Source organism: Mesoplodon densirostris, chromosome 5, assembly GCF_025265405.1.
Source record: "Mesoplodon densirostris isolate mMesDen1 chromosome 5, mMesDen1 primary haplotype, whole genome shotgun sequence".
NCBI classification, from domain to species: Eukaryota; Metazoa; Chordata; class Mammalia; order Artiodactyla; family Ziphiidae; genus Mesoplodon; species Mesoplodon densirostris.
The window spans coordinates 56,228,327-56,255,553 of record NC_082665.1 but is presented as its reverse complement, the minus strand read 5'-3'; the positions used below and the strand labels follow the sequence as shown (position 1 = coordinate 56,255,553).

General features: G+C 36.1%; 1 protein-coding gene across 6 annotated transcripts in view; it reads right to left on the bottom strand.

The window, feature by feature from the left end:
* Nucleotides 1-27,227, bottom strand: part of DZIP3 (DAZ interacting zinc finger protein 3) — a 121,663-nt gene that overhangs the window by 15,578 nt on the left and 78,858 nt on the right. For all 6 annotated transcript variants that reach the window (XR_009532570.1, XR_009532568.1, XR_009532569.1 and 3 more), the window contains exons 18-26: nt 25,687-25,712; nt 17,692-17,857; nt 16,102-16,197; nt 15,825-15,952; nt 9,150-9,218; nt 6,606-6,702; nt 4,599-4,702; nt 3,060-3,147; nt 1,607-1,708 (exon numbers count right to left, since the gene is read on the bottom strand). Coding sequence is in view for 3 of the 6 variants with exons in the window: in XM_060098763.1 (XP_059954746.1) it covers nt 1,607-1,708; nt 3,060-3,147; nt 4,599-4,702; nt 6,606-6,702; nt 9,150-9,218; nt 15,825-15,952; nt 16,102-16,197; nt 17,692-17,857; nt 25,687-25,712 (876 nt within the window). In the remaining 3 variants the exon portion in view is untranslated. The remainder of the gene's footprint in view (nt 1-1,606; nt 1,709-3,059; nt 3,148-4,598; nt 4,703-6,605; nt 6,703-9,149; nt 9,219-15,824; nt 15,953-16,101; nt 16,198-17,691; nt 17,858-25,686; nt 25,713-27,227) is intronic.

Below are 27,227 nucleotides of genomic sequence, written 5' to 3'. Positions count from 1 at the left end.
TGATTATGTTTGTCAGTTATAGTGTCACTAGTATCAGATAGATTATGCCAGTCTGGTTCCAGAAAACTCCAAAGAACATCTCTGTTTCTAGCATCCAAGTCTCTAGAGCCATTTTATATTTAGAGTCATGGGAGAGTTGAACTACAACCTACAGGCAGTAGTTTGAATACAGGCAGAGGCAACAGGTTTCTAGAAATCCTACCAAGAATATGTGTTACTTCCCATAGAACTACAGGGAATCTGGGATTTCTGTCATCTATGCAACACATTCCTTATCAGGAGAGTTGGGTATGATGGTGTGTTCAAAGCCTAGAATAATAATATGCATAATATAATGCTCCTATAAAACCTGAATTAACCAAAAATATAAAAGGCAATACTGTCATTCTAAACTAAAGCCCATGATGCATATCATAATGCTTTCAGCTCTGAAGTCTGCTTTTGAAACATAGTGTAACTCCACACAATTTACATAATTTTTAAGTTCTTTAAAATACTCAACTAGTATTTGTAGAACAAACATTTTCAAAGTTCTATTATAAGCAGAAATGCTAATGTCAAAAGTGATCTACCCCTAAATATATCACACCTTTCTTCTTTTCTTACCCTCAGATCTGTTATCATAATAAAGGTTATAATCTAGTGGTTCTGTTCTAAAAGGTCTTTTGGAAAGCTGTATGAGTTTATTGGGTTAAGGTGCTATGTTTCCCAGAAGGCTAACATAAATAGTATAGCATAGAGATTAGTTTGTCTGATGTAGACCCATTTATCCCTTACAGTAAGCAGGGAAGGGTCATAAATGAAAGCTGTCCTTACTGTTAAAGGTAGAATAGAAGATAAAAGTTAAGGAAAACAGAGTCTAAAGTGTAAGTGGGGGGGGTGAAGTCCAGTATGTTGGGGTATCATGCTGAGATGTTTTAGTCATCTAGCAGTAACTTGAGGGCATTGGGAATTCTAGGCATTCATCAGTTTTCCCTCATAATGTAAGTGTGATCGACAAAATGAATGAGCATATATTACCTCTTTAGATATCAAATGCATTACTAAAATCCAGTGATACAACCTACCTCTTGCCTCAGCTGAGTCAGCCAACTAGTCATATCATCTGTAGATGATACAGCAGGAATGGACATAATTACAAATGATACGCACTACATGTACCCTTTCCACTTTGAACACACAAACATAATGCATATTCAGTGTTTTAAAGCTGTTACCATTTTATCAAGATGAAGATGGTGATTTTTCAAAATGTTATACAGTTGACCCTTGAACAACACAGGTCTGAATTGTGTGGGTCCACTCATACACTGACTTTTTTCAATAAACACAATCCCTGTTTTTTCATTTTACAGATCTTTAAATTAACTAAATGTGGAGAAAGTTTGCATTTGATTAGAAATCACAATATGTGGAATCAAAAAACTAGGGTTTGAGTCCTGATTCTATCCAAACTGTTTCAGCTTCCTGCTCTTGGGTAGTCATTTATCAATTCCGTTGTTTGTGAGGCAGAGAGAGCAGTACCCAGATTTCTGACTGCATGGGGTTGGGGGGGGGTTGGCACTCCCAACCCCTGCATTGTTCAAGAGTCAACTATATTTCTTACCAGTATCTCAGGACTGGGTGGTGGTGGAGGAAGCTGGATTGGAGGCAAGGTACTCAAGGCAAACCCTTGCTTCACCTTGTTAATTTGTTCATTGTACTGTGTCTAGTAGGAGAAACAATATTTTACAGCAAAATCAACTTCAAAGAAATAGCATATGGAAGTACTTGATGTAGTTTTGAATAGTACAACATAGATGAGTGATTTCCAATCTATTATGCCAGAAATAATATAAAAAGAATTTTTGACATAAAAACAACTCTATACACCACTATCCATAAATGTAAATAGCTGTATTTTTAGAAGTATCTATTGATTGACAAGATACAGAGACACATAATTCACAGATCTCTGTGATAACTCCTCAGTGTTTCCATAATTTTTAGCCCCCAAATGGGAACCACTGATATAAAGTAAACAGAGTCTAAAGATCAAGAAGATGTAAATAATCTACTTGCTGATAGATATGGGTAAAAAAGTATTTGTAACAAAGAGTTGAACTACTTGCAAATGTTCATTTTAAAAACTGGGGGAGAAGTTTTAGGGAAAACTTGAATGTCCACATTTTTTTTAATCTTAAAAGTTATACCTGTAGCTGTCTCCAGTTCCACATATACCTTTTTTTTTTCTTCTTAGATTTTGCCAAAGGTAAGACTCCTATCCTTGAAGCTTAAAAACATACTTTCAACATTTTTGGCATTGTCCCCATTTTGCTTTATATGTTATTTTGTAAACAAACCACAAGAGCTGGAAGAGAAAGTCTTCAAACATTTAGAAACTTCCATATATAGGACACGTTCTTAGAAGAAAACAATGATAGAGAACAAGGGGCATCTCTTTTGAGGCCAGAACTTTGAATAAATCCAATAAATATGTTAAGCATCACTAAAGACTGAGTATGAATGAATCTGGGAAAGAAACAGGGAAGACCACCAAGGACAAAGCTAGACAAATATTCAGTGTGTTACCTCTTTAGATTACTGTTAGCACAGTCCTAATTCTATTACATGAAAAATTAAGAATTTATTATTTTGCATTAGGGAGTAATTACATAAAAAGTTAAGATTGAAAACTAATACAGATCTGCTTGATCTTCCTTTTAATTCTGTAAACACATAATTACTCAGATCAAGTTAAGACATTTATTTCTGATTGGAGCAGAGTTAGCTTTGGAATTCTAGGAAAATTAAGTGTGAGGCACAATTTTTGAGTTTACCATTTACTAGACTAAGGACCTAGAAGACCACATGTAAGAGCCTAGGATGTTATCTACAACCAACTACAATGGAAGTAATCAGTCTCAAACCTCAAAAAGGCATAAGTTTTAATAACTGCAATGAAAAAACATGTTCTTCCTTAAATTTCTCTAGTAATTGTTTTTAACGTTAGACGTTTTCTTTAAGTATATATCACCTACACCATTCAGTCAATTTACTGTAAATACTTCATGACTTACCCTGAGGAATGCAATCTTGTTTCTAACATCTGTCACAATGGCATTCCAACTGTCTACCGCAGCCTTTAATTGAAGTGATTTTAGGTTGCTGGTATAGAAATGGAGACACAAGAGAAAGTTCTTTCTTTTTATATGCCACTTAGATTTCCAAAAATTTCTATTATGTTCTCTAGCATGTATATAGATAAAGTAAAACAACAACAAAATTACCTCTATCACCAATTACCTCAAATGGGCAGAAAGTTGTATGGAAGGGCTTGTTATCAAAAATTTTTAAAAAGCCTAGTAAACAAAGCCATTCCTTTGTATAGGAATCCTCCATTGAAGAAGGGAGGCAAAGGAGGCCACCCAGGGAAACTGCCCTAGCCATCCAATGCAGGAGCATTCTCAAAGATGTTGACATCCTGAAAGCAAGTTTTGGACTATCTTCACATTAACCCTGACATCACAGGGCCACGGTTGGCCTATCAGGCTCTTTTGCAAATTAGAAAAAGATATTCCCTACAGAAAGGAAAGTTAGAAAGAAATACCTCTTCTGTGAGGATAAATTAGATTGTTGTCTCTAGGATATGCTAAATTGCACAAACACAGCAGCTCTGCCCACAAACGACTTAAGTAAAACAGCTTTGAGGTGTTTAGGGTCTGGCATCTCAAGAAGAGAGATTTTACGTGGCCTTTCAAAAGGCTCTATCTGTTATAACATCCCCACCCCAGTATCACCTGGCACAAAAGAGCATAACAAGTTATCACTGAGATCATCTCATACAAAGAAGCTTGAAAATATTCTAATTTATAGAGCATCCTTTCTCCCTCTAGCAAGCAAAGATAGACTGATCACTTACAACAGTGCTTCCCTGACATGAATGCACATCAGTGTTTCCTGGGAATCTTGTTAAACATCAGAGATTCTGATTCTTTAGAACTGAAGAATAATGATGATCATATTAAAATAATAATCATTAAAAGTAGTGATGCTTTGGTCCCAGAGATTTTAATCTAATTAATTCCTTAAGTTCAAAGGTGTACTCCATAAAATTATAAACTGAAGAATCCCATGCAACCTGCCTAAATTTGAAAACCACTCATTTGTAGCACAGCAGGAAACTGCCTTTAACACGGTTTTAGGTGTTAGTACTGATTTTTCCCTCAATGTATTTTTCCAAAGATATTTAAAATCAAGCGTTAAGAGAGAAAAGAATTAGAAAAAAGTTTTCCAATTAGAATCCACCTTGTTTTGTAAATATCTGGTCTTCATGCATGTCTCTGACTGAGACTTTTGATCTGTTTCATTGTAGAGGAAGGGAAAAATCTGCCATCAGCTACTACTGCACTTAGACTACTCAGTGCTACAGCAGGAGCAACAAAGTAAAAGCTCAAAGTGACTAAATGACATTTGAGGTTTAAAAAAACAATGGCTTCTTCATTCCAAAGACTCTGATGTCATATATATGTAAAACACATCACAGATTACTTTCAACCTTGGAGCCACCTGTGAATACCTCAGAGACCAAGACACATTAAGGAAGAGGGAGAGGTTACCTTGCTGCCATGTGAGTCGCCCTGGCAAGCTGACTGAGGCATTCCTTTTCAGTCTGCTCTAGATGAAGCAAACCAAAATCTCTACGACACTGTAAGAAATATACCTACAGATTTTTGAGAGAAAGAGAAAGAAGTTAAAGATGTCCTTGTAAATGAACACGTTCTTGCCTCAAACATTTCAAGTAATTTAAAGTTATTTTTTTCAATCTCTTTCAATCTCTGAGCTTCTTTCCTGCATAACACATTTTAAAGCTCTTTGATCAATTCTGAAATTCTAATATTTTTATTCAAAAGTTACTGGGTTGGGAAACATTTTACAACATTAGTTTTTTAAACTTGCATATGCACTGGAATCATCTCAGAAACTTAAAAAAATGATGTCTTGGTTTCAGAGATTCTAATTTAATTGATACTAGGTGTAGCCTAGGAAACGGGTTTTTTAAAAAATTTCTGAATATCTTTCTTTTTATGTCATTGATTTTTTTTAATAAACATTCATTTATTTACTTTTGGCTGCGTTGGGTCTTCGTTGCTATGTGCAGGCTTTCTCTAGTTGCTGCGAGTGGGGGCTACTCTTCGTTGCGGTGCGCGGGCTTCTCATTGCAGTGGCTTTTCTTGTTGTGGAGCACGGGTTCTAGGAGTATTGGCTTCAGTAGTTGTGGCACATGAGCTCACTAGTTATGGCTCACGGGCTCTAGAGTGCAGGCTCAGTAGTTGTGACACATGGGCTTAGCTGCTCTGGGGCATGCGGGATCTTCCTGGACCAGGGTTCGAACCCATATCCCCTGCATTGGCAGGTGGATTCTTAACCACTGCACCACCAGGGAAGCCCTGAAAAGGCGTTTTTAAAAGCTCTCAGATAACTCTATTATGCAGCAAGTGTGTTTAAGAACACTCAAAGGAAGTCCTGCTGTTTGATTTTATTTTTAATTGAAGGAGTAAGAAAACAATCAGACCCTATAGGACTATGCTGTCTAAATGGGCCTTGGAGGTCATCTAGGCCGATGTCTCTCCAACAGTGGGAATCCCTTCCAACTATTATTGATGCATGGTCATTTGGCCTCTGTTTTTTCCTATTGATCACTCAATATTCGCTGAACATAGCTCATTATACTCTTAGATAGTGAAGATTATCTTAGTGATGATTATTACTCTTAGATTATTAATTCTTAAATTAATAATGGAAGTAGAAAGGAACTTTCTGATTAAAAGCAGTAAAAAACAAAGTCTACAAACTTGAACTCTTAAGGTAATCTGAGGTGTTTTTTTCCCAGTTAAATTTAATACTCCAATACTTTACTGTCCAGGGATTTTTGGTGCAGATATCACCCCTTGATTGTGGAGCTCTGGATTTCAGAGTACTCTGCCAAAAAATATACCTTACCATGACAAAGGTGAGAAGGTTTGTAATGCTTTTAATGTCAACGAGTGCTCCAAAATTTGAATTTTATTGTATATCAAGTTTGGCTATCTATAAATAAAAATTACATACATACATACAATCACATTTCTTTTGAGAGATCCTAGCTGTGGTGTTCTAACATAACTTAGAAGAAACTGAATGCCTTTCTGGGGGAAGAGGTAAGTTGGTTTCCAACACTGGAATGTATGGTGTGTATGTGTTTTTGGAAGATCTATGTAGTTAAATAGCAAAGAAAGGAGATATTATGGCAGCAGTGAAATGTTATTCTTAGAATTTTGGCTTTGCTGGATTAATGAGAATTTTCTAAGATGTCTATATTTGCTATACATACTGAAGCAAAACAATTTCTTGGAGTCATTTGGGGGAAAACAACATAAGATCATCAATCTTCAAGTAAAAATATACAAAATGCCAACAAGTCAAAAAAGCACAAGAGTTTGAGCTGTGTTTTTCTGGCTGGTCCTCAGATGTCTTAATTCTGTTTATTCAAAAAACAATCTTTTAAAAATTCTTTAGTATACCAGTACACAAGTAAAACTTCATTGCTCAACCCCATCTCTCTCTCCCTCTTTCTTTTCTTTTACCTCAGCTGTTAAAGCTCTGCTAGTTTCTGCATTCAGTTTGTTTAAGTATGTTTTAATTGTGCTTTCCAGATTATGCTTCTCCATTTCCCACTGAGATCTGAAATATATGATAAAGAGTCAGTAACACTGCAGCAAGGACAGACTTTTCAACCTTATTCAGGAGGCAGACAGATACAAGCTATTCAATGAATAGGAAATGATTTCCTGGAAAGTATACAGCATATAAAAGCAACAGAAGACATTACTTAACTCTTACTGTTACCCTTTACTATCATGAATGTGGAGGGTTTAAAGTTGTCATTTAAACCTTGGTTCTGAAATCAAGTTGTCTGAAGATGAATCTGACCTCCACAACTTATTAAATGTGAAACCATGGGCAAGTTACTTCTCTATACCTCAGTTTCCTCACATATAAAAATGGAGAAAATTATATTACTTACCTCAAAGAGTTGTTGTGAAAATTCATTCAGATAATATACATAAAGCACTTTGTGTTTGGCACATACTAAGTACTAAATAAATGTTAGCTATTATTATTAATAAATTTTACAAAAAATAAAGTTTCTACAAGCCTTTTTGTGTCCTAACAATAGCAACCACAAAAGTTTTTATTATCCCTGTCATAAAGCTAAGTCACCGTATTAAAATATTTTACTGTATATCTCAGTGCTCACATTCAGTACCTTAGAATGAAGACAATTCCCATAGCTTGAGAAGGAGAGAAGGAGATGATGATAAGGATATTATTTATGAAAGACATTATGGAAAATGGCTACCTATGAGGTTTCTCTTTTTCCTATTCCATTTCAGCTTCCTACACTTGAGCCCCAGAACGCTAGAGCATACAAACCAAATTATGTTTCTAATGAAAGCAATTAATTGGACGTATAACATTTTTGTAATAAGGACTTTCACAAAGGCTTTCCTCAATGTTTTATTATTAGAAACAGCTGGATGCTTGAGTACCTGACAAACATTGATGAGACGCCTGATAAGACAATATGTTGTTAATATCAATAAGGCCAGATTATTTTGAGGGAAAAAATTATAAAATATTCAAGGAATCAACAAAAAGGAATAATGATGCCACTGAATACTGTGCAAAACTTGCCTACGAGAGAAAAATAGATAAATTGGACTTCATCAAAATCAACTGTGCTTCTAAGGACATGATCAAGGAAGTGAAAAGATAACCCACAGAATGGAAGAAAATATTCGAAAATCATGTATCTGACAAGGAACTTGTAATCCAGAATATACAAAAAACTCTTAAAGATCAATAGTTAATAGAGAAACAACCCAATATTAAAAATAGTCAAAGGAAGTAAATGGACATTTCTCCAAGTAGATACACAAATAGCCAATAAGCATATGAAAAGATACTCAATGTAATTAATTATTAGGAAAATGCAAATCAAAACCAAAAAGACATACCACTTTACAAACACTACAATGGGTGAAATAAAGACAGATAAAATAATAAGTCTTGGTGAGAATGTGGAGAATTGGAACACTCATCCATTCCTGCTGGGATTATAAAATGGTGCAGTCACTTGAAAAACAGTTTGGCAGTTCCTCCAAAAGTTAAACAGAGTTTACTGCATGTCTCAGCAATTCTACTCTTAGGTATATACCCAAGAGAATTGAAAACATATGTCCACACAAAAATTTGTAGACAAATGTTCATACCAGCCTTATTCGTAACAGCTAAAAAATGGACACAAACCAAATGTCCATCAACTGAGGAAAAGGTAAGCAAAGTGTGGTATATCCATACAATGGAATATTACTTGTCCATAAAAAGGAAGGTGCTTTTTATGGACAAATACATGCTAAAACATGATGAACCTTGAAAACATTATGTTAAGTGAAAGAAGTTAATCAAAAGAGGCCACATATGATTCCTTTTATATGACATGTCCAGAATAAGTAAATCCACAGAGACAAAAAAATAGACTAGTGGTTCCCAGAAGCTGGGGGACAAGAGAATGGGGAGTGACTTCTAATGGACCCAGGGTTTCTTTTTAGGGTGAAAAAAATGTTCTGGAATTAGATAGTGATGATGGTCGTACACCTCTGTACATATACTACAAACCAAGGAATAGTATGCTTTAACAGGGTGAATTTTATTCTATGTGAATTAGATCTCAAAACAGCTATTATAAAAAATATATAAAACAGAACAAAACTTACCCAGTTTCATAAAGCAGTCACACCTAGTAGTATTGATTACAGTAAAGAAAAAAGAATTCATAAGCCCTAGTTCCTGACAGTAGTTTGTTGTGGCACCACAACTTTGTTGATTTAATCACTCTCAGCAGTTTTCCAGGGCCAGAGGCAAGGTGAACATTCCTCCCTATTTGCCTAGGACACTTCCAGCTTTTATCTGTTGTCCCAGTGTAATTATTAATACTTCTCAGTATCATGCCCAAAAGTGCCCTAGTTTGGATGACAAGTTATATGGCTACCTTAGCCAGAATATGCTGAGTGTAATCCACAGTTTCAGAGAGGGTGCACTCAACCAAAGCAACAGCTGTTTGTTACCTTTTCATAGAAAGTTGCTCTTTAAGGTTCTTGATTTCATTATCTTTAGCATGGCTCTGATGCTGTAATCTAAGAAAAGAAGAAAGAATGCCATAAAATGTTAGAATTTATTTATCATTAACAGTCAGAACAGCCCTACTTGTAGCTGAGGAGGGACTAAATATATCCATTTGGGGCCATAAATCTTGAGCCTGAAAATAACTGGACTCCTCTACCTTATTCTTCTAAGATTTATTTTTCTTACGTCTGATGTCCGATTTACTGACTTTACAAAGAAAGAACTAAGTTCTAACCCTGAAAATTAGAAAGCCAAACTGAAGAGTTATATCGTATCCCCAGCTCAATGACTCAGAAAAATGACTTTAGCTCTTTATTCTTTAGTTTACTCACTAGAAAACAGAGATGGCATCTTGTGATGTTCTAGGCCTATGGTGGGATTGAGAACTTCAAATTCCTTAAAGAGATAGTATATCAAGTCATGCAAACTATTAAAGACTTAAGTTCTGAAAGAAATCAGATCTTAAATACAGAAGCAATGAGGATGTGTACAAATAAGAATTTTAATTAAAACTATACATTATGGGGCTTCCCTGGTGGTGCAGTGGTTGAGAATCTGCCTGCCAATGCAGGGGACACGGGTTCTAGCCCTGGTCTGGGAAGATCCCACATGCCGCAGAGCAACTAGGCCCATGAGCCACAACTACTGATCCTGCGCATCTGGAACCTGTGCTCCGCAACAAGAGAGGCCACGACAGTGAGTGGCCCCTGCTTGCCGCAACTAGAGAAAGCCCTCGCACAGAAACGAAGACACAACACACCCAAAAATGAATAAATAAATAAATAAATAAATAAATTTATTTTAAAAAACCCCAAAAAACTATAAATTATAACAGGGGAGTCACTCACATGACCTAATCAACAGAAGATTGGGTAAAAATTTTGTATACATCAGAAAACATAACCCATGATTAGCTTAATAACCGACATGCCAAAAACTATTAAAAGAAATGCAAAGTAATACTTTTGGGGTTGACATATATTCACATACCATTTTTTTTTTTTTTTTTTTGCTGTACGCGGGCCTCTCACTGCTGTGGCCTCTCCCGTTGCGGAGCACAGGCTCCGGACACACAGGCTCCGCGGCCATGGCTCGCGGGCCCAGCCGCTCCGCGGCATGTGGGATCTTCCGGGATCGGGGCACGAACCCGTGTCCCCTGCATCGGCAGGCGGACTCTCAACCACTGCGCCACCAGGGAAGCCCCACATACCATTTTTGATGTTCCTCCCTTGTGCTGCATTTTTCTTTACCACCTGTTAATCTGCTTCAATATGAAGAGATTTATAGCAAAAGCACATTTCTCTTTAAGTCTCTGATATGTTCAGACACTTGGGATACACACGAGTTTTGGTTTATATAAACCATGGAATGATAAAGCCTTAAAACAGTAACGTTACATGTTGGCTGGATTGCTCACCACTAGATTTCAGAGACCACCTACTTACGTTTAAGCTTCTTGGAAGCTGTAGAGACTTACAATGAATGTTGTATTGGACTGATAAATGCAATGAAAAGAAAACAGGTCTCTTTAGATACAAAAGAGATCATGTTCTTGAGTAAAGAATAAGAAATACAAGCTTTGTTTCTGTATACTCTACAGGAGTATGTAGAGAGAATTGAAAAGTAAGTTGTAAGATTTCTAAGACTGACATCTTTCTTTCCCATGTATACTTCCATTACTTCATTATTTTACCCAGCTCTAGTTTAGAGTGGGCGATAAGAACTGACAAAGCTGATCGGGAATTCAGAAGACTTGGATTCTTAAGTAACAGAGGATAAGGTAGGCATATCATCCTGCTCATATATGAACCAGCTATATATGTTCAGGTAGTCATTACCAGTTAGTCCTATTTTTCTCATGAAAACCATGACAGGGTGGGATTAGATTTTGTTCTCTAAAATGTCTAAAGTTCTCAAGCTTACTCTGGCTGGCTATGAAGTTTACTATATAAATTTTATGGACAGCAGTTTCTTAACATTTATTAAGTATTATAATTTGTGCAAAATATGTCATTTTTGTATGTCTTCTTTATTAACACTGCAATTATCATCAATATATTGACCAAACATTTACTGTAGTATTGGCATTGAATTAGGCCAAAAAAGATGTTTTTGCTTCCAAATAAACAAGATGTTCTAAGATGAAAGAAATCAACATTTTACAATGAAAGAATATTTATATTTTTATCACATGCTCTTGGGACATGACCAGGTGAATTAAACAAAGAAAGGCTCAAAAGCTTATATGAGAATACACGCAACATTCATGCTTTCCTCTCTGGTCTGAATGCCCTCTGCCTTTTCTCCCATCTCACCCTATGTACTACCTAGCTTAGGTACAACACTATGTCTTCAATGAAGTTCTTCCTTATCTCAACATCAAAACTACTCTTTTTACCCCGCAATATCCCTATTAAATACAGCTCCATTTGACAGTTATTTATATGCACTTTTTCAAAAAGTTAAGCTTTTTCAGATAAACACAGATTCACATGCAGGTGTAAGAAATGATACAGACAGATCCCATGTACCCTTTATCCACATTCCCCCAATGCAACATCTTGCAAAACGACAGTATAATAACCCAGGATGTTGTCAGTGATACAGTTAAAGATAGCGAACAATTTTATCACCACAAGGACCCCTTATTTTGCCCTTTTATAGCCACAGCCACTTCCCTCCCTCTTCCATCTCCTCCTTAAAACCTTGGGACCACTAAACTAATCTATTTTTCATTTTTATCACTTTGTCATTTTTGAACTATTTGAAATTTTGTCATTTCAAGAATGTTACAGAAATGGAATAATATAGTATATAAGCTTTGGGGATTGGTTTTTTCACTCAGCACAATTTTCTGATGTTGGCACGGTCTGTAGTGATATCACCATTTCATTCCTGAGGGTGGTAACTTGTGTCTTCTCTTTTTTTGTCAGGTTTGCTAGAGGTTTGTCAGTTGCATGGATATTTTCAAAGAAACAGCTCTTTGTTTCATGGATTTTCTCTACTGCTTTTTCTGTTTCCAATTTCAATATTTCCAATCTTTATTATTTCCATCCTTCTGCTTGTTTTGGGTCATTCTGCTTTTCTTCTTCTGGGTTCTTGAGGTGGGAGCTTGTATTGTATTATACATTTGAGACTTCTCCCCTTTTCTAATGTGTACATTTAGTGCTATAAATCTCAGAACTGCTTCAGCTGTGTCCCACAAACTTTGACATATTGTATTTTCATGTTAATTCAATTCAACATTTTTATTTCCCTTGAGACCTCTTCTTTGACTCATGAATTAATTAGAAGTATATTGTGTAGTTTCCACGTGTTTGCAGATTTTCCTGTTATATTTCTGTTAGTGATTTCTAGTTTGTTTCCACTGTGATCTGAGACATGCTTTTCATGATTTCAATTCTTTTAAATTTGTTGAGGTTTGTTTTATGGCCCAGAATATGGTTTATCTCGGTATATTTCCTGTGGGTACTTGAAAGCATATGTATTCTGTTATTGTCTGGTGAAATGTTCTATAAATATCAATCAGATCCTGTTGCTTGATGGTGTTGTAGAGGTCTTCTATTTCTTCTTTCAGTTCTGTCCGATTTTGCTTCATATATTTTGAGGCTCTGTTGTTTGGTATGTACACCTTTAGGTTCTTATGTCTTCCCAGGGGACTGATCCTTTTATCATTATGTAATGTCCCTCTTTGTCTCCAGTTTTCTTTGCTCTGAAGTCCATTTTATCTGATATTAATATAGCCACTCCTTTTTTGATTAATGTTTACATGGTATATATTTTATCATCCTTTTATTTTCAACCTACTTATGTTGTTGAAACTGAAATGTATTTCCTGTAAATAGCATATTGTTAGATCACACTTTTTTTTGTTTTGTTTTTAAAATCTATTCTTCCAGTCTCTGTCTTTTAATTGATATATTTAGACCATTTATACTTAAGGTAATTATTGATATGTTAGGGCTTAAGTCTGCCATTTTATTATTTGTTTTCTGTTTGTTTCCTCTGTTTCTCTTTTCTTACTTTCTTGTGGGTTACCTGAACATTTTTTAGGATTCCATCTTAGTTTATTTATAGTGTTTTTGAGTATATCTCTTTGTGCAGCTTTCTTAGTGGTTGCACTAGGTATTACAATATGCATACATAGTCTACTGGTATTGATCTTTTCTTACTTCAGGTGAAGTGTAGAAGGGCTGACTCACACTGCTTTGCTGCTGTACAGTAGAGAGAGGCAGGAGCTCCCTGTTGGGTGCCTCTGGCACCAGCTGGGGAAAGCAGGGGAAATGGAGTACCTCCTGACCCCAGGGTGGAGATTCAGCTCCCCATGAGAGCAGGAATAAAACCTAGTATTGACTAGTCCTACCTTGGATCACTTTGTTAAGTCTTGTTGATGCTAGGCAGAGGTAGAGGCTTAGCTCGCAGCTGGACCATATTGATGCTATCCTGGCAGAGAAACTGGAGCACCCCTTGCTTCCACTTGGTGAGGAATGGAAGATTAGCTACCTGCTCAGTATTGCTACCCCAGCAAGGGAATCTGATTTCTGCCATCTTTTGTCAGAGTGAAGTACCTGTGTCCAGGGAATGGTGTGGGTCTAGTGGTGTTTGGCTGGAGTAGGTGGGTAGTGCCAAAAAGGTTTCATGTTATTATATCTTCCTTTCCCTGATCCTCTGGCTAAAGGGAACAGACTTTTCTTGGCACTTTAGTGCCCCCCTACCCTGTGCTTACTGACAGTTGCATGTTGGAGGTTTCTGCAGTGCCCTGTCTAGGATACATGGGAGGCAATTTTAAAAAAATCACTGTCACAGGGCTTCCCTGGTGGCACAGTGGTTGAGAATCTGCCTGCTAATGCAGGGGACATGGGTTCAAGCCCTGGTCTGGGAGGATCCCACATGCCGTGGAGCAACTAGGCCTGTGAGCCACAACTACTGAGCCTGCGCATCTGGAGCCTGTGCCCCGCAACCAGAGAAGGACGCAACAGTGAGAGGCCCGCGCACCATGATGAAGAGTGGCCCCCGCTTGCCACAACTAGAGAAAGCCCTCGCACAGACACAAAGACCCAACACAGCAAAAAAAAAAAAAAAAAAAAAAAAAAATCACTATCACATCATTCTTTCAAGTTCCAAGGTTTCTAGACAGTCTGCTTCCTTCTACCTTTCAGAGTCTTCCTATGTTTGTTGTGTTCTATCCAGGGTGTTTAAGTTGTAAGAAGGAAGACTTGCAAGTAACAGAGCTACTACATTTTGGTGGAACTGGAGGTCCCTCTGTTATATGTAATTTTAATCCTCTCATATTACTCTATACTTTCCACTAGCTCACAGTTAATGTCTGATATGTCTTGGTATCCTTTACTTGTGCCTTACGTAATTCTTTGCACACTGTGGGAACTTGATAAAAGTTTGGTGAATGTTCAGCACTGAATGTTCCTTGTGTGAAGACATATGCATTCCCTAAAGTGGTCTGTTTGTAGTCTCACACATACAAGGGAGTCTGGGTAAGGTATCAGAGTTGAAGAGAGATATCTCAGAAAGCAAAGGAGAGAGGCAGGTCATCTGCATGGATGGCATTACTTTTCTGATCTCTGATACTATATAACATATTTATGGATTGGTCATTGTCTTTCAGGCTAAAAGACAAAATTTTGAATACTGAAGTGTGGGTTCTTAAGTGATTTCAGTCCGTTTAATTTGTCCAAGCTATTTTAGGTCTACAAACCTGAAAGTGTTTGCAACTGATACCATGTTGCCAGAGCTATAGCATCCTATTCTTCCTAAAAACCTGTTCAGGTTGGATGAAATGTTATGTGGGAGAAAATTTAAGACCAAAATCTCTGCCTAATATTTCTCCAATTTAACTATTGACATCTTGGACTCCTTACACTAAGATATTCCCTAGAATCTGTCTATTTTCCCTATTAGCAGTCTAGGAACTGCAGTGGATTTCAAATTAGAATCATGGATGACTGGTATTTAGTGGTATTACTGTTTATTAAAATAATGTGTCACAAATTATATTACTATTTCACTTCAAAACGGTTTGAGGCAGTGGTTATTATAAACAGAATGGAGCAGGATACTCATTTTTCCTTATTAAATCAGAAATTTTAGTCTCAGGCATTTTTAATACTTGAGGTTATAAGAGAAATGAGATTGATGGGGTGAAAAGATTCTCCAGGAATTTGATTTGTTTTCAACCTCTTGTGCTTAGGACACAAATACTCTCAGAAACCAACATTAAAAGGTATGAAAGTGAGTCAGTGATGTCTTTGAGGAATGTACTTACCATATGCTATAAAGAAACAGCCAATCATTAGTCACATTTTTACAAATTAGAGTCATGACCTGAAAGCTAATTATCATTCTCATATAATTCTATTATCTTCACACTTATTCAGCCAATACATGAAAAGCTTGATATTTAGAGTGAGCAGTTGCTTATTTCTCAATCCAGCTGGCAAGGCAAAATATAGTGGGTTTTTAAGCAATTGCAGTCCTGTGGTTGGCAGTTCCTAATGTGCAGTCACAATGCCACCTAGTGGCTACATAGATTATCTTTTAAAGGATACTGTTCATTATGGAGCAAACCCAGAATTTTCGTCTATCAACAGATTTGCACTTACTTGGACACCTTATTGATTCCAAAAGCCACTTGTTGGTTAAGAGATGAGATGATTTTATCTTTCTTTTTAATCTGCATTTGGTTTTCTTGCCACCGAAAAGTCACTGTTTTCAATTGTCTTTTGAAATCCTGATCAATGAAAAATATTATTTCAGTTAATTCGGTTCAAGCCACCAGAAATTTAAAGAAAAAACTGGACTCTTTAAAAATATATACCATTAAATTGAACATGTGAAGTACCTCTAACTTGCCTCAGATATAATGGCAAAAATACTTACTTCACACTGATAGTGCAATTTACAAAGCTGCTGTTGTCGAGCAAGCTTTTGCTTCTCAGTTTCTCCATATTCTGTAGTTACCTTGTTGGTTGAGCCCTATTGAGCAAATGGAATATTCATACTTTATTTTCCTCTTTAAAAAAGCACTACTATTATAGAAATTTAAAGGAAAAACACTACTATTATTGTTATTTAAAGGGGATTTAAGTTGCTGTCTAACTCATACTCATGCATTATAGGTTTCAATGCAAATACCACTTCTCTGATTAGTTTAAATAAACCTACCTCTCTCCAATTACAGCATTCACTAAACAATACCATAGTTACTTGTCTACTGCTGCTACTACTGAATAATGTTATCTGTATGCTTACGATTTTTAAAGCATTTTTTGTAATGCTTTTATTGTCATAAGAACCATATGAGGTAGGCACTCACTACTACTTTAGAGATGATAAAACTGAGTAACTTGCCCAAGGTCACACAGTAAGTGAAGGAGCCATAATTCTAAACTCAGGCAATCTTAACTGCTAAACTACTTAATTATTACCTTAGTAATTATCACCTTAGGTTAATGTTCAACTTCTCCACTGGATTATAAACACTGTGATCACAGGGACCATGTCTTAGCATAGCTCTTGACACAAAGTGCTAAGTGTTTTTTGAATAAATGAATAAACATTTTTCAAAAGCTGTGTGACATTTTCGTTCTATTTTTTGAGTTCTTATAGCTGTTGGATGAAAACCAAAGGCCCCACATTTAAACTTTAGTGTGACATCCAAAGCTTAGAATATGTCATTTCAGTTAAAATATATGTATATATTTTAATTAGAAAGGAGACAAAAAGGCATGACAATTATACTAATGTACTATCAGCCAGGGAATTGTTTGTACTACCTGTATCCTTAGATATCAACATTACTATATATTATATATTATTATACTTAAACCATGGAACAGGTTATCATATATTACCTCAGTACAGAATTCTCATGGGTAGGTTAAGCAAGTGATTTTTTTTTTTAAAAAAAAACAGCTTTCTATATGTTTTGTCTCATTAAGTGCTCTGCTGAGCACTTAAATCATGTTCATATGCACCTTCATATATAAGTACATCATTCCCAGCACTGACTACCACCAGGAAAGGAACCAAAAAATTGTTGTTCGTTAACATTTTTTGTAGATATTTCATGGTTAAAAAAAGGTTTAACTTTTTGAAAAATGAAAGTAGATTTGCTTTATAAAACTATTTTTCTCATGAAATTTAATCCAATGGGATTATGCCCGGGTATTTTTTTCTTCCTTGTGGTATTTGAAAACTCTTTATAAGGAATGCATTTGTAATCAACTCTGCCCAATACTTAAAACCAGGAAATGGTCTGAGGACTGAGGTGAAAAGTTTCAGTTCCTAGAGTTCTTTTTTATGTCAGCCATCCCTCTGTCCCTCCTTTCCTGTTTTTTTTTTTTTCCCTCAGAAACACAACATAAATCACTAGGTTAACATGCTGTTCAAAGAGTCATGGGGAAAAAATGGTTAACAATTGTTCTGGAAGAAGGAAGGCAGGGCTGTATCCTCTCAAATCAGGCTTACCTGCTCTATCATGTCCAGAATATGCAGTTCATCCAGGCTATAGAACTTGTCTTCAGTTGCAGAATCTTCTTGAACATCACTTGCATCATCTTTCATAAATCCACTGATTGAGTATAGATTTGCTTGTTCTTTCTTCAACTGCTCTTCCTTACCTATCATATTTGGACTATAGTGGTGACATAATCAATGTGATCTTTTATAATTGTATAGTGCTTTTCATCTAAGCCATTATTTCCCAAATTAATATTGTACTGGTCTCATGAGATGCTCAGATCAGAAGGGCTCATAGTCAAAGAAAGTTTGGACAGTGGTCATACTGTGTATTTCTTTTGAAGATCCACAATGAATTTAAGCATATTTCAGGTAGCACTCAACTGAGATACCTATTCTGTTCATAGCAGTGTTTTTAAGAACTATCAGAACATGGAGTTCACTTTTCAAATTTTAACTATTAACATCAGCTACTTTGAGAAAGAATACTTAGGGAAATATTGACAAGCATGTCTACATCTTCTATATTATTTAATCATCACATCATTCTTGACAAGTAGGTTGGTTTAATCAACTTCAGTGCTTAGGTCCCATGTGCATTTAAATAAAGGGCTGCAAACAGCAATATAAAGTAGATTAAAATGGAGGTTTCTTTTGTAACAGGACTTTTAAAAAAAACTGTAGTGATAACAAATTTCAGTAACTAGGAACCACTGAGAAAACAATGGAAATATTACATGTACAATGGCAATTAACTCATTTTTATACCTATGTCTAAAATTTAAATGCATGCTACTATCATTTCAGTTGGCCCACTATTTAGCAGCTATGAATTTCCTTCCTAATCTCATTGAACAATAACAAGAAATAGCACTTTTATTTATAGCATGATATGTATTACTTAATTTTATAAGTGAAAGAAAATTATTTTTATTTTATTATTAGAAAGAAAATAGATAACTCCAGGATGCATTAGTACTTATTTTAGGCCACTGAGACCTAGAAAAACAATGATATCTAATGCTTATAGAATAACTTGTAAAACACTATAAAACAGTCATTAGGTATCACTGAAGTGTTCTAGACTGACTCAAATATTTTGGAAAGTTCAATGAAATAAACAGCTTGTGTAGACCACAGTTCCAAAACCCAATCAGTTTTCCATATTGCTTAAAAAGCTGTTAAAAAATTATATTTTTCTGACACCCCAACACTGTAAAAATAAGAATCTGTAGTTTTGAAAAGCTCCAAAAGGCTATTCCTAAATTTTTAAAGTATGATAATAGCATTGTGATAATATAGAAAAATATTCATCTCTTATTAAAGAGATGCAAACTAAATCATGTAGAGGTAAAATTATATGATGTTTGGGACTGAAAACATTCAAAAAAGAACAAAATGTTAAGGGAAAAATGAAGCAAATATGGAAAAACAGTGATAACTGTCGAATAAGGATGATAGGTATACATACAAATGTAGATATATTATTCTCTTTACTTTTGTGTGTATTTGAAAATTCTCATTTAAAAACAAAGCTCGCTGCATGATTTGATGATCATCCAGGTTTGGCTCTATGCTGTAAGTCAAAATGAACAAAATGACTGATAATACTGTTTCATTCTTTAGTAAGTTATTTTTATGGTATCTAGACATAGCATGAAAAAACACAAACACAAAAAAAACTATCGGAGAGGGCAGACAGCATAAGCAAGAGGAACTACAATCCTGAAGCCTGTGGAACAAAAACCACATTCACAGAAAGACAGACAAGGTGAAAAGGCAGAGGGCTATGTACCAGATGAAGGAACAAGATAAAACACCAGAAAAACAACTAAATGAAGTGGAGATAGGTAACCTTCCAGAAAAAGAATTCAGAATAATGATAATGAAGATGATCCAGGACCTCTGAAAAAGAATGGAGGCAAACATCGAGAAGATGCAAGAAATGTTTAACAAAGATATAGAAGAATTAAAGAACAAACAAACACAGATGAACAATACAATAACTGAAATGAAAAATACACTAGAAGGAATCAATAGCAGAATAACTGGGGCAGAAGAACGGATAAATGACCTGGAAGACAGAATGGTGGAATTCATTGCTGTGGAAAAGAGTAAAGAAAAAAGAATGAAAAGAAATGAAGACAGCTTGAGAGACCTCTGGGACAACATTAAACACAACAACATTCGCATTATAGAGGTCCCAGATGGAGCAGAGAGAGAGAAAGGACCCAAGAAAATATTTGAAGAGATTATAGTCAAAAACTCCCCTAACATGGAAAAGGAAATAGCCACAAGTGCAGGAAGCACATAGAATCCCATACAGGATAAACCCAAGGAGAAACATGCCGAGACACACAGTACTCAAATTGGCAAAAATTAAAGACAAAGAAAAATTATTGAAAGCAGCAAGGGAAAAATGACAAATAACATACAAGGGAACTCCCATAAGGTTAACAGCTGATTTCTCAGCAGAAACTCTACAAGCCAGAAGGCAGCAGCATGATATATTTAAAGTGATGAAAGGGAAGAACCCACAATGAAGATTACTCTAGCCAGCAAGGATCTCATTCAGATTTGACAGAGAAATCAAAAGCTTTACAGACAAGCAAAAGCTAAGGGAATTCAGCACCACCAAACCAGCTCTACAACAAATGCTAAAGGAACTTCTCTAAGTGGGAAACACAGAAGAAGAAAAGGACCTATACAAAAAAACCCAAAACAATTAAGAAAATGGTAATAGGAACATAAATATCGATAATTAACTTAAATGTAAATGGAATAAATGCTCCAACCAAAAGACACAGGCTCACTGAATGGATACAAAAACAAGACTCATATATATGCTGTCTACAAGAGACCCACTTCAGACCTAGGGACACATATAGACTAAAAGTGAGGGGATGGAAAAAGGTATTGCATGCAAATGGAAATTTAAAAAAAGCTGGAGTAGCAATATTCATATCAGATAAAATAGACTTTAAAATAAAGAATGTTACAAGAGACATGGAAGGACACTACATATGATCAAGAGATCAATCCAAGAAGAAGATATAACAATTATAAATATATATGCACCCAACATAGGAGCACCTCAATACATAAATCAACTGCTAACAAGTATAAAATAAGAAATCAACAGTAACACAATAATAGTGGGTGACTTTAACACGTCACTTACACCAATGGACAGATCATCCAAACAGAAAATTAACAGGGAAACACAACCTTTAAATGACACAATAGACCAGATAGATTTAATTGATATTTATAGGACATTCCACCCCAAAACAGCAGATTAATTTCTTCTCAAGTGCGCACGGAACATTCTCCTGGATGATCACATCTTGGGTCCCAAATCAAGCCTCAGTAAATTTAAGAAAATTGAAATCATATGCAGTATCTTTTATGACCACAATGCTATGAGATTATAAATCAATTACAGGCAAAAAAATGTAAAAAACACAAACACATGGAGGCTAAACAATACATTACTAAATAACCAAGAGATCACTGAAGAAATCAAAGAGGTATCAAAAAATACCTACAGAAAGTGACAATGAAAACAGGATGATCCAAAACGTATAGGATGCAGCAAAAGCAGTTCTAAGAGAGAAGTTTATAGCTATACAAGCCTACTTCAAGAAACAAGAAAAATCTCAAACAACCTAACGTTACACCTAAAGGAAAGAGAGAAAGAAGAACAAAGAAAACCCAAAGTTAGCAGAAAGAAAGAAAGAAAGAAAGATCAGAGCAGAAATAAATGAAATAGAAACAAAGAAACAATAGCAAAGATCAATAAAACTAAAAGCTGGTTCTTCGAGATGATAAACAAAATTGATAAACTGTTAGACAGACTGACCAAGAAAAAGAGGGAGTGGACTCAATTCAATAAAATTAGAAATGAAAAAGGAGAAGTTACAACAGACATGGCAGAAATACAAAGCATCCTAAGAGACTACTATAAGCAACCTATGAAAATAAAATGGACAACCTGGAAGAAATGGACAAATTCTTAGAAAGGTATAACCTTCCAAGACAAAACCAGGAAGAAATAGAAAATATGACAGACCAATCACAAGGAATGAAATTGAAACTGTGATTAAAAATCTTAAAAAGGGGCTTCTCTGGTGGCGCAGTGGTTAGGAGTCCGCCTACCGATGCAGGGGACATGGGTTTGTGCCCCAGTCCGGGAAGATCCCACATGCCGCAGAGTGGCTGGGCCTGTGAGCCATGGCCACTGAGCCTGCATGTCCGGAGGCTGTGCTCCGCAATGGGAGAGGCCACAACAGTGAGAGGCCCACGTACCACAAAAAAAAAAAAAAAAAAAAAATCTTCCAAAAAACAGAAGTCCAGGACCAGATGGCTTCACACGTGAATTCTATCAAACACTTAGAGAAGAGCTAACACCCATCCTTCTCAAACTCTTCCAAAAAACTGCACAGGAAGGAACACTCCCAAACTCATTCTATGAGGCCACCATCACCTTGATACCAAAACCACACAAAGATACTACAAAAAAAGAAAATTACAGACCAATATCACTGATGAATATAGATGCGAAAATCCTCAACAAAATACTAGCAAACAGAATCCAACAACACATTAAAAGGATCATACACCATGATCAAGTGGGATTTATCGCAGGGATGCAAGGATTCTTCAATATAAGCAAATCAATTAATATGATACACCATATTAACAAATTGAAGAAGAAAAACCATATGATCATCTCAATAGATGCAGAAAAAGCTTTTGACAAAATTCAACACCCATTTGTGATAAAAACTCTCCAGAAAGTCAGCATAGAGGGAACCTACCTCAACATAATAAAGGCCATATATGACAAACCTAGAGCAAACATCATTCTCAATGGTGAAAAACGGAAAGTATTTCCTCTAAGATCAGGAATAAGACAAGGATGTCTACTCTTACCACTATTATTCAACATAGTTTTGGAAGTCCTAGCCACGGCAATCAGAGAAGAAAAAGAAATAAAAGGAATACAAATTTGAAAAGAAGTAAAACTGTCACTGTTTGCAGATGACATGATACTATACATAAAGAATCCTAAAGATGGCACCAGAAAACTACTAGAGCTAATCAATGAATTTGGTAAAGTTGCAGGATACAAAATTTATGCACAGAAATCTCTCGCATTCCTATACACTAATGATGAAAAACCTGAAAAAGAAATTAAGGAAACACTCCCATTTACCACTGCAACAAAAAGAATAAAATACCTAGGAATAAACCTACCTAGGGAGACAAAAGACCTGTATGCAGAAAACTATAAGACACTGATGAACAAAATTAAAGATGATACAAACAGATGGAGAGATATACCATGTTCTTCGACTGGTTGGAAGAATCAACATTGTGAAAATGACTATACTACCCAAAGCAATCTATAGATTCAATGCACTCCCTATCAATCTCCCAGTGGCATTTTTCACAGAACTAGAACAAAAAAATCTTAAAAGTTGTATGGAGACACAAAAGACCCCGAATAGCCAAAGCAGTCTTGAGGGAAAAAAACGGAGCTGGAGGAATCAGGCTCCCAAATTTCAGACTATACTACAAAGCTACAGTAATCAAAACAATACGGTACTGGCACAAAAACAGAAATATAGATCAATGGAATAGGATAGAAAGCCCAGAGATAAACCCATGCACCTATGGTCAACTAATCTATGACAAAGGAGGCAAGGATATACAATGGAGAAAAGACAGTCTCATCAATAAGTGGTGCTGGGAAAACTGGGCAGCTACATGTAAAAGAATGAAATTAGAACACTCCCTAACACCATACACAAAAATAAACTCAAAATGGATTACAGACCTAAATGTAAGAACAGACACTATAAAACTCTTAGAGGAAAATGTAGGAAGAATACTCTTTGACATAAATCACAGCAAGATCTTTTTTGATCCACCTCCTAGAGTAATGGAAATATAACCAAAAATAAACCAATGGGACCTAATGACACTTAAAAGATTTTGCACGGCAAAGGAAACTACAAACAAGACAAAAAGGCAACCCTCAGAATGGGAGAAAATAGTTGCAAATGAATCAACGGACAAAGGATTAATCTCCAAAATATATAAACAGCTCATGCAGCTCAATATTAAAAAAACAAACAACCCAATCCAAAAATGGGCAGGAGACCTAAATAGACATTTCTCCAAAGAAGACATACAGATGGCCAGGAAGCACATGAAAAGCTCAACATCACTAATTATTAGAGAAGTGCAAATCAAAACTACAATGAGGTATCACCTCACACCACTTAGAATGGGCATCATCAGAAAATCTACAAACAAATGCTGGAGAGGTTGTGGAGAAAAGGGAACCCTCTTGCACTGTTGGTGGGAATGTAAATTGATACAGCCACTATGGAGAACAATATGGAGGTTCCTTAAAAAACCAGAAATAGAATTACCATATGACCCAGCAATCCCACTACTGGGCATACACCCAGATGAAACCATAATTCAAAAAGACACAAGCACTCCAATGTTCACTGCAGCACTATTTACAATAGCCAGGATATGGAAGCAACCTAAATGCCCATTGACAGATGAATGAATAAAGAAGATGTGGTACATATATACAATGGGATATTACTCAGCCATAAAAAAGGAATGAAATTGGATCATTTGTAGAGACGTGGATGGACCTAGAGACTGTCATACAGAGTGAAGTCAGAAAAACAAATATCATGTATGAACGCATATACATGGAACCTAGAAAAATGGTACAGATGAACCCGTTTGCAGGGCAGAAATTGAGACACAGATGCAGAGAACTAACGTATGGACATCAAGGGGGGAAAGTGGCAGGGGTGGTGGTGGTGGGATGAATTGGGAGATTGGGACTGACATAGATACACTAATATGTATAAAATGGATAACTAATAAGCTGCTCTATAAAAAAAAGGGGGGGGCGCTTTCCTGGTGGTGCAGTGGTTGAGAGTCCGCCTGCTGATGCAGGGGACATGGGTTCGTGCCCCGGTCTGGGAAGATCCCACATGCTGCAGAGCGGCTGGGCCCATGAGCCATGCCCGCTGAGCCTGCACGTCCGGAGCCTGTGCTCCGTAACGGGAGAGGCCACAACAGTGAGAGGCCCATGTACCGCAAAAAAAAAAAAAAAAAAAAAAAAAAAGCCCTATTGCATTAGTGGCTCAACTTGTTGACAAAGAAAGTGAAAACCCATCTTGGATGATGAACTATTAACTTACCGAGTGGATCATGTCCATTAATCAATGAGAAAATATCAACTAAAATTGATGGCTTTAAAGTTACCAAAATATGTTCTTGTTACCATTTTTAAGTTATCTTAATTATGTCCTCACAGAGAGTTCTCTAAAGTAACTAATTTTCAGCTAACAACTTTTTGGTGGGTATAATGATCTCTTTATGGAATGTCTCCCCCACTTCCTTCCTCTACTACACTGTCATTAATCATATGGTTGTAGAATATAGCTCTCAATGTTCTTTAGACATTAAAAGGTTTCCAGTAAAGGTTCAAAATTCACCATTAACAACTGGGGTTAAAAAAATAATAAAAACATCTCAGGTTAATTAAACAAACCAAACTCTTTTATAAAAGGGGTCACTGGGACAAACAATAATCTGCCTTTAAGGTTAACTTTAACTTAGTCTATATTTGGCTAACTACAATCTAGACTGTATTTTTTAATTTTATGCTGGATTTTATGCTGGAACCAAATTTAGTCCTTGAAGAAAGCAGTTAGCATTGGATGACTCTTGAGTAGCCAAACATTGATAGGAAAATGGCAAGAGATTCTATTCTCCCAAAATAAATGATAATTTAACTTTTTGTCACTTTCAGTAAAATAAACCTGACAACTTATTAAGACAAAAAAACTGTCTATTCTTCTCTTAGTGAGAACACGTTCTAAAGCAAGGCTGTGTCATTCTGGCAAAGAACACTTGGACAGTACTAAGACAGATTTAAAAATTAAATAAACTAATACTTACACTTGCTCTTCTTTAGATTCCTTATTCTGAAAAATAACATCAAGAATTAGTATTATGTATCAACTATGTTGATACAGCATAGTGATCTAACTGCATTTAGGTCAGCATTTCTCAAGCTTTTTGACCACAACCAAAATAAGAAATATAATTTACATTATAACTCAAATGTACTTACATATATATTTTTATACATAAGCATAAAACTGAAATATAAGTCCCATGAAATAAACCTTACTCATATTATGTGTGTTATGGACTGCATGTTTGTGTGCCTCCAAAATTCTTAGGTTGAAACCCTAACCCCCAATGTGATGGTAATTGGAGGTATGGCCATTGGGAGGTAATTAGGTTTACAGGATATGGAGTCCTCATGATGGGATTAGCACCCTTATGAGAAGAGACCAGAGAGCTAGGTTGCTTGCTTGTGCATGCTTGATCACTTTCTCCAACGTGTGATGATACAGTGAAAAGGTAGCTGTCTGCAAATTAAGAAGACAGCCTTCACCAGACACTGAATCTGCTGGCATCTTGATCTTGAATTTCCCAGCCTCCAGAACCATGAGAAATGTTGTTTTTGCCAACCAATTTATGGTAGTTTGGTATAGTGGCCCGAACTAAGACAATGCATGATGAACTCTGAAATTCTTTTTATTCATACTAATTCTATTTCTTTTTTTAAAATGATAGTTGTGATGCACTAAATTGATTTTATAATCTACCACTGAGACATGAAACACAACTTGAAAATCACTGATTCAGATATTGGAAGTGAGTGTCGCGGCGGAGTTTGTATCTTTTGCAATATCTTGGGACAGATACTGCAATTGTGTATGTAATTTTCATTTACAGAATCCGATACTAATTACAAGAGTTCCTGAAAATCTACATGTAAAGAGAAAGCAGATTGATATATTAAGAATCTTATAGGGAAAAAGTGTTAGGGAGATCAGAATTGGGAGGAAATATTAAACAGCCCTATATTTTATTTTCATTAAAAATTAAATTATAGGGGCTTCCCTGGTGGCGCAGTGGTTGAGAGTCCGCCTGCCGATGCAGGGGACACGGGTTCGTGCCCCGGTCCGGGAGGATCCCACATGCCGCGGAGCGACTGGGCCCATGAGCCATGGCCGCTGAGCCTGCGCGTCCGGAGCCTGTGCTCCACAACGGGAGAGGCCACAACAGTGAGAGGCCCACGTACCGCAAAAATAAATAAATAAATAAATAAATAAAATAAAATTATAAAGGCAACCTATTAAATAGAGGTAATATCAATGACAGTCAACATACTAAAGAGTATTAATTACTCTTATATATCACCTTTCTATTGAGTATCAATTACTGTCATATAAGTTTACAGTATTAATTTCTACTACCACCTCGTTTACAAGAAACTTCAGGCCTCTTTCCCCACAGATTCCATGATATACTTACTAATTTGTTTTGCTTTATTGTCTGTATACTAAGAAGATTTTTGCATTTCATTGTCTGATCAATGGCCAGTGCCAATTTGATATTACAATTTAGAATGATCAACTCCTGCC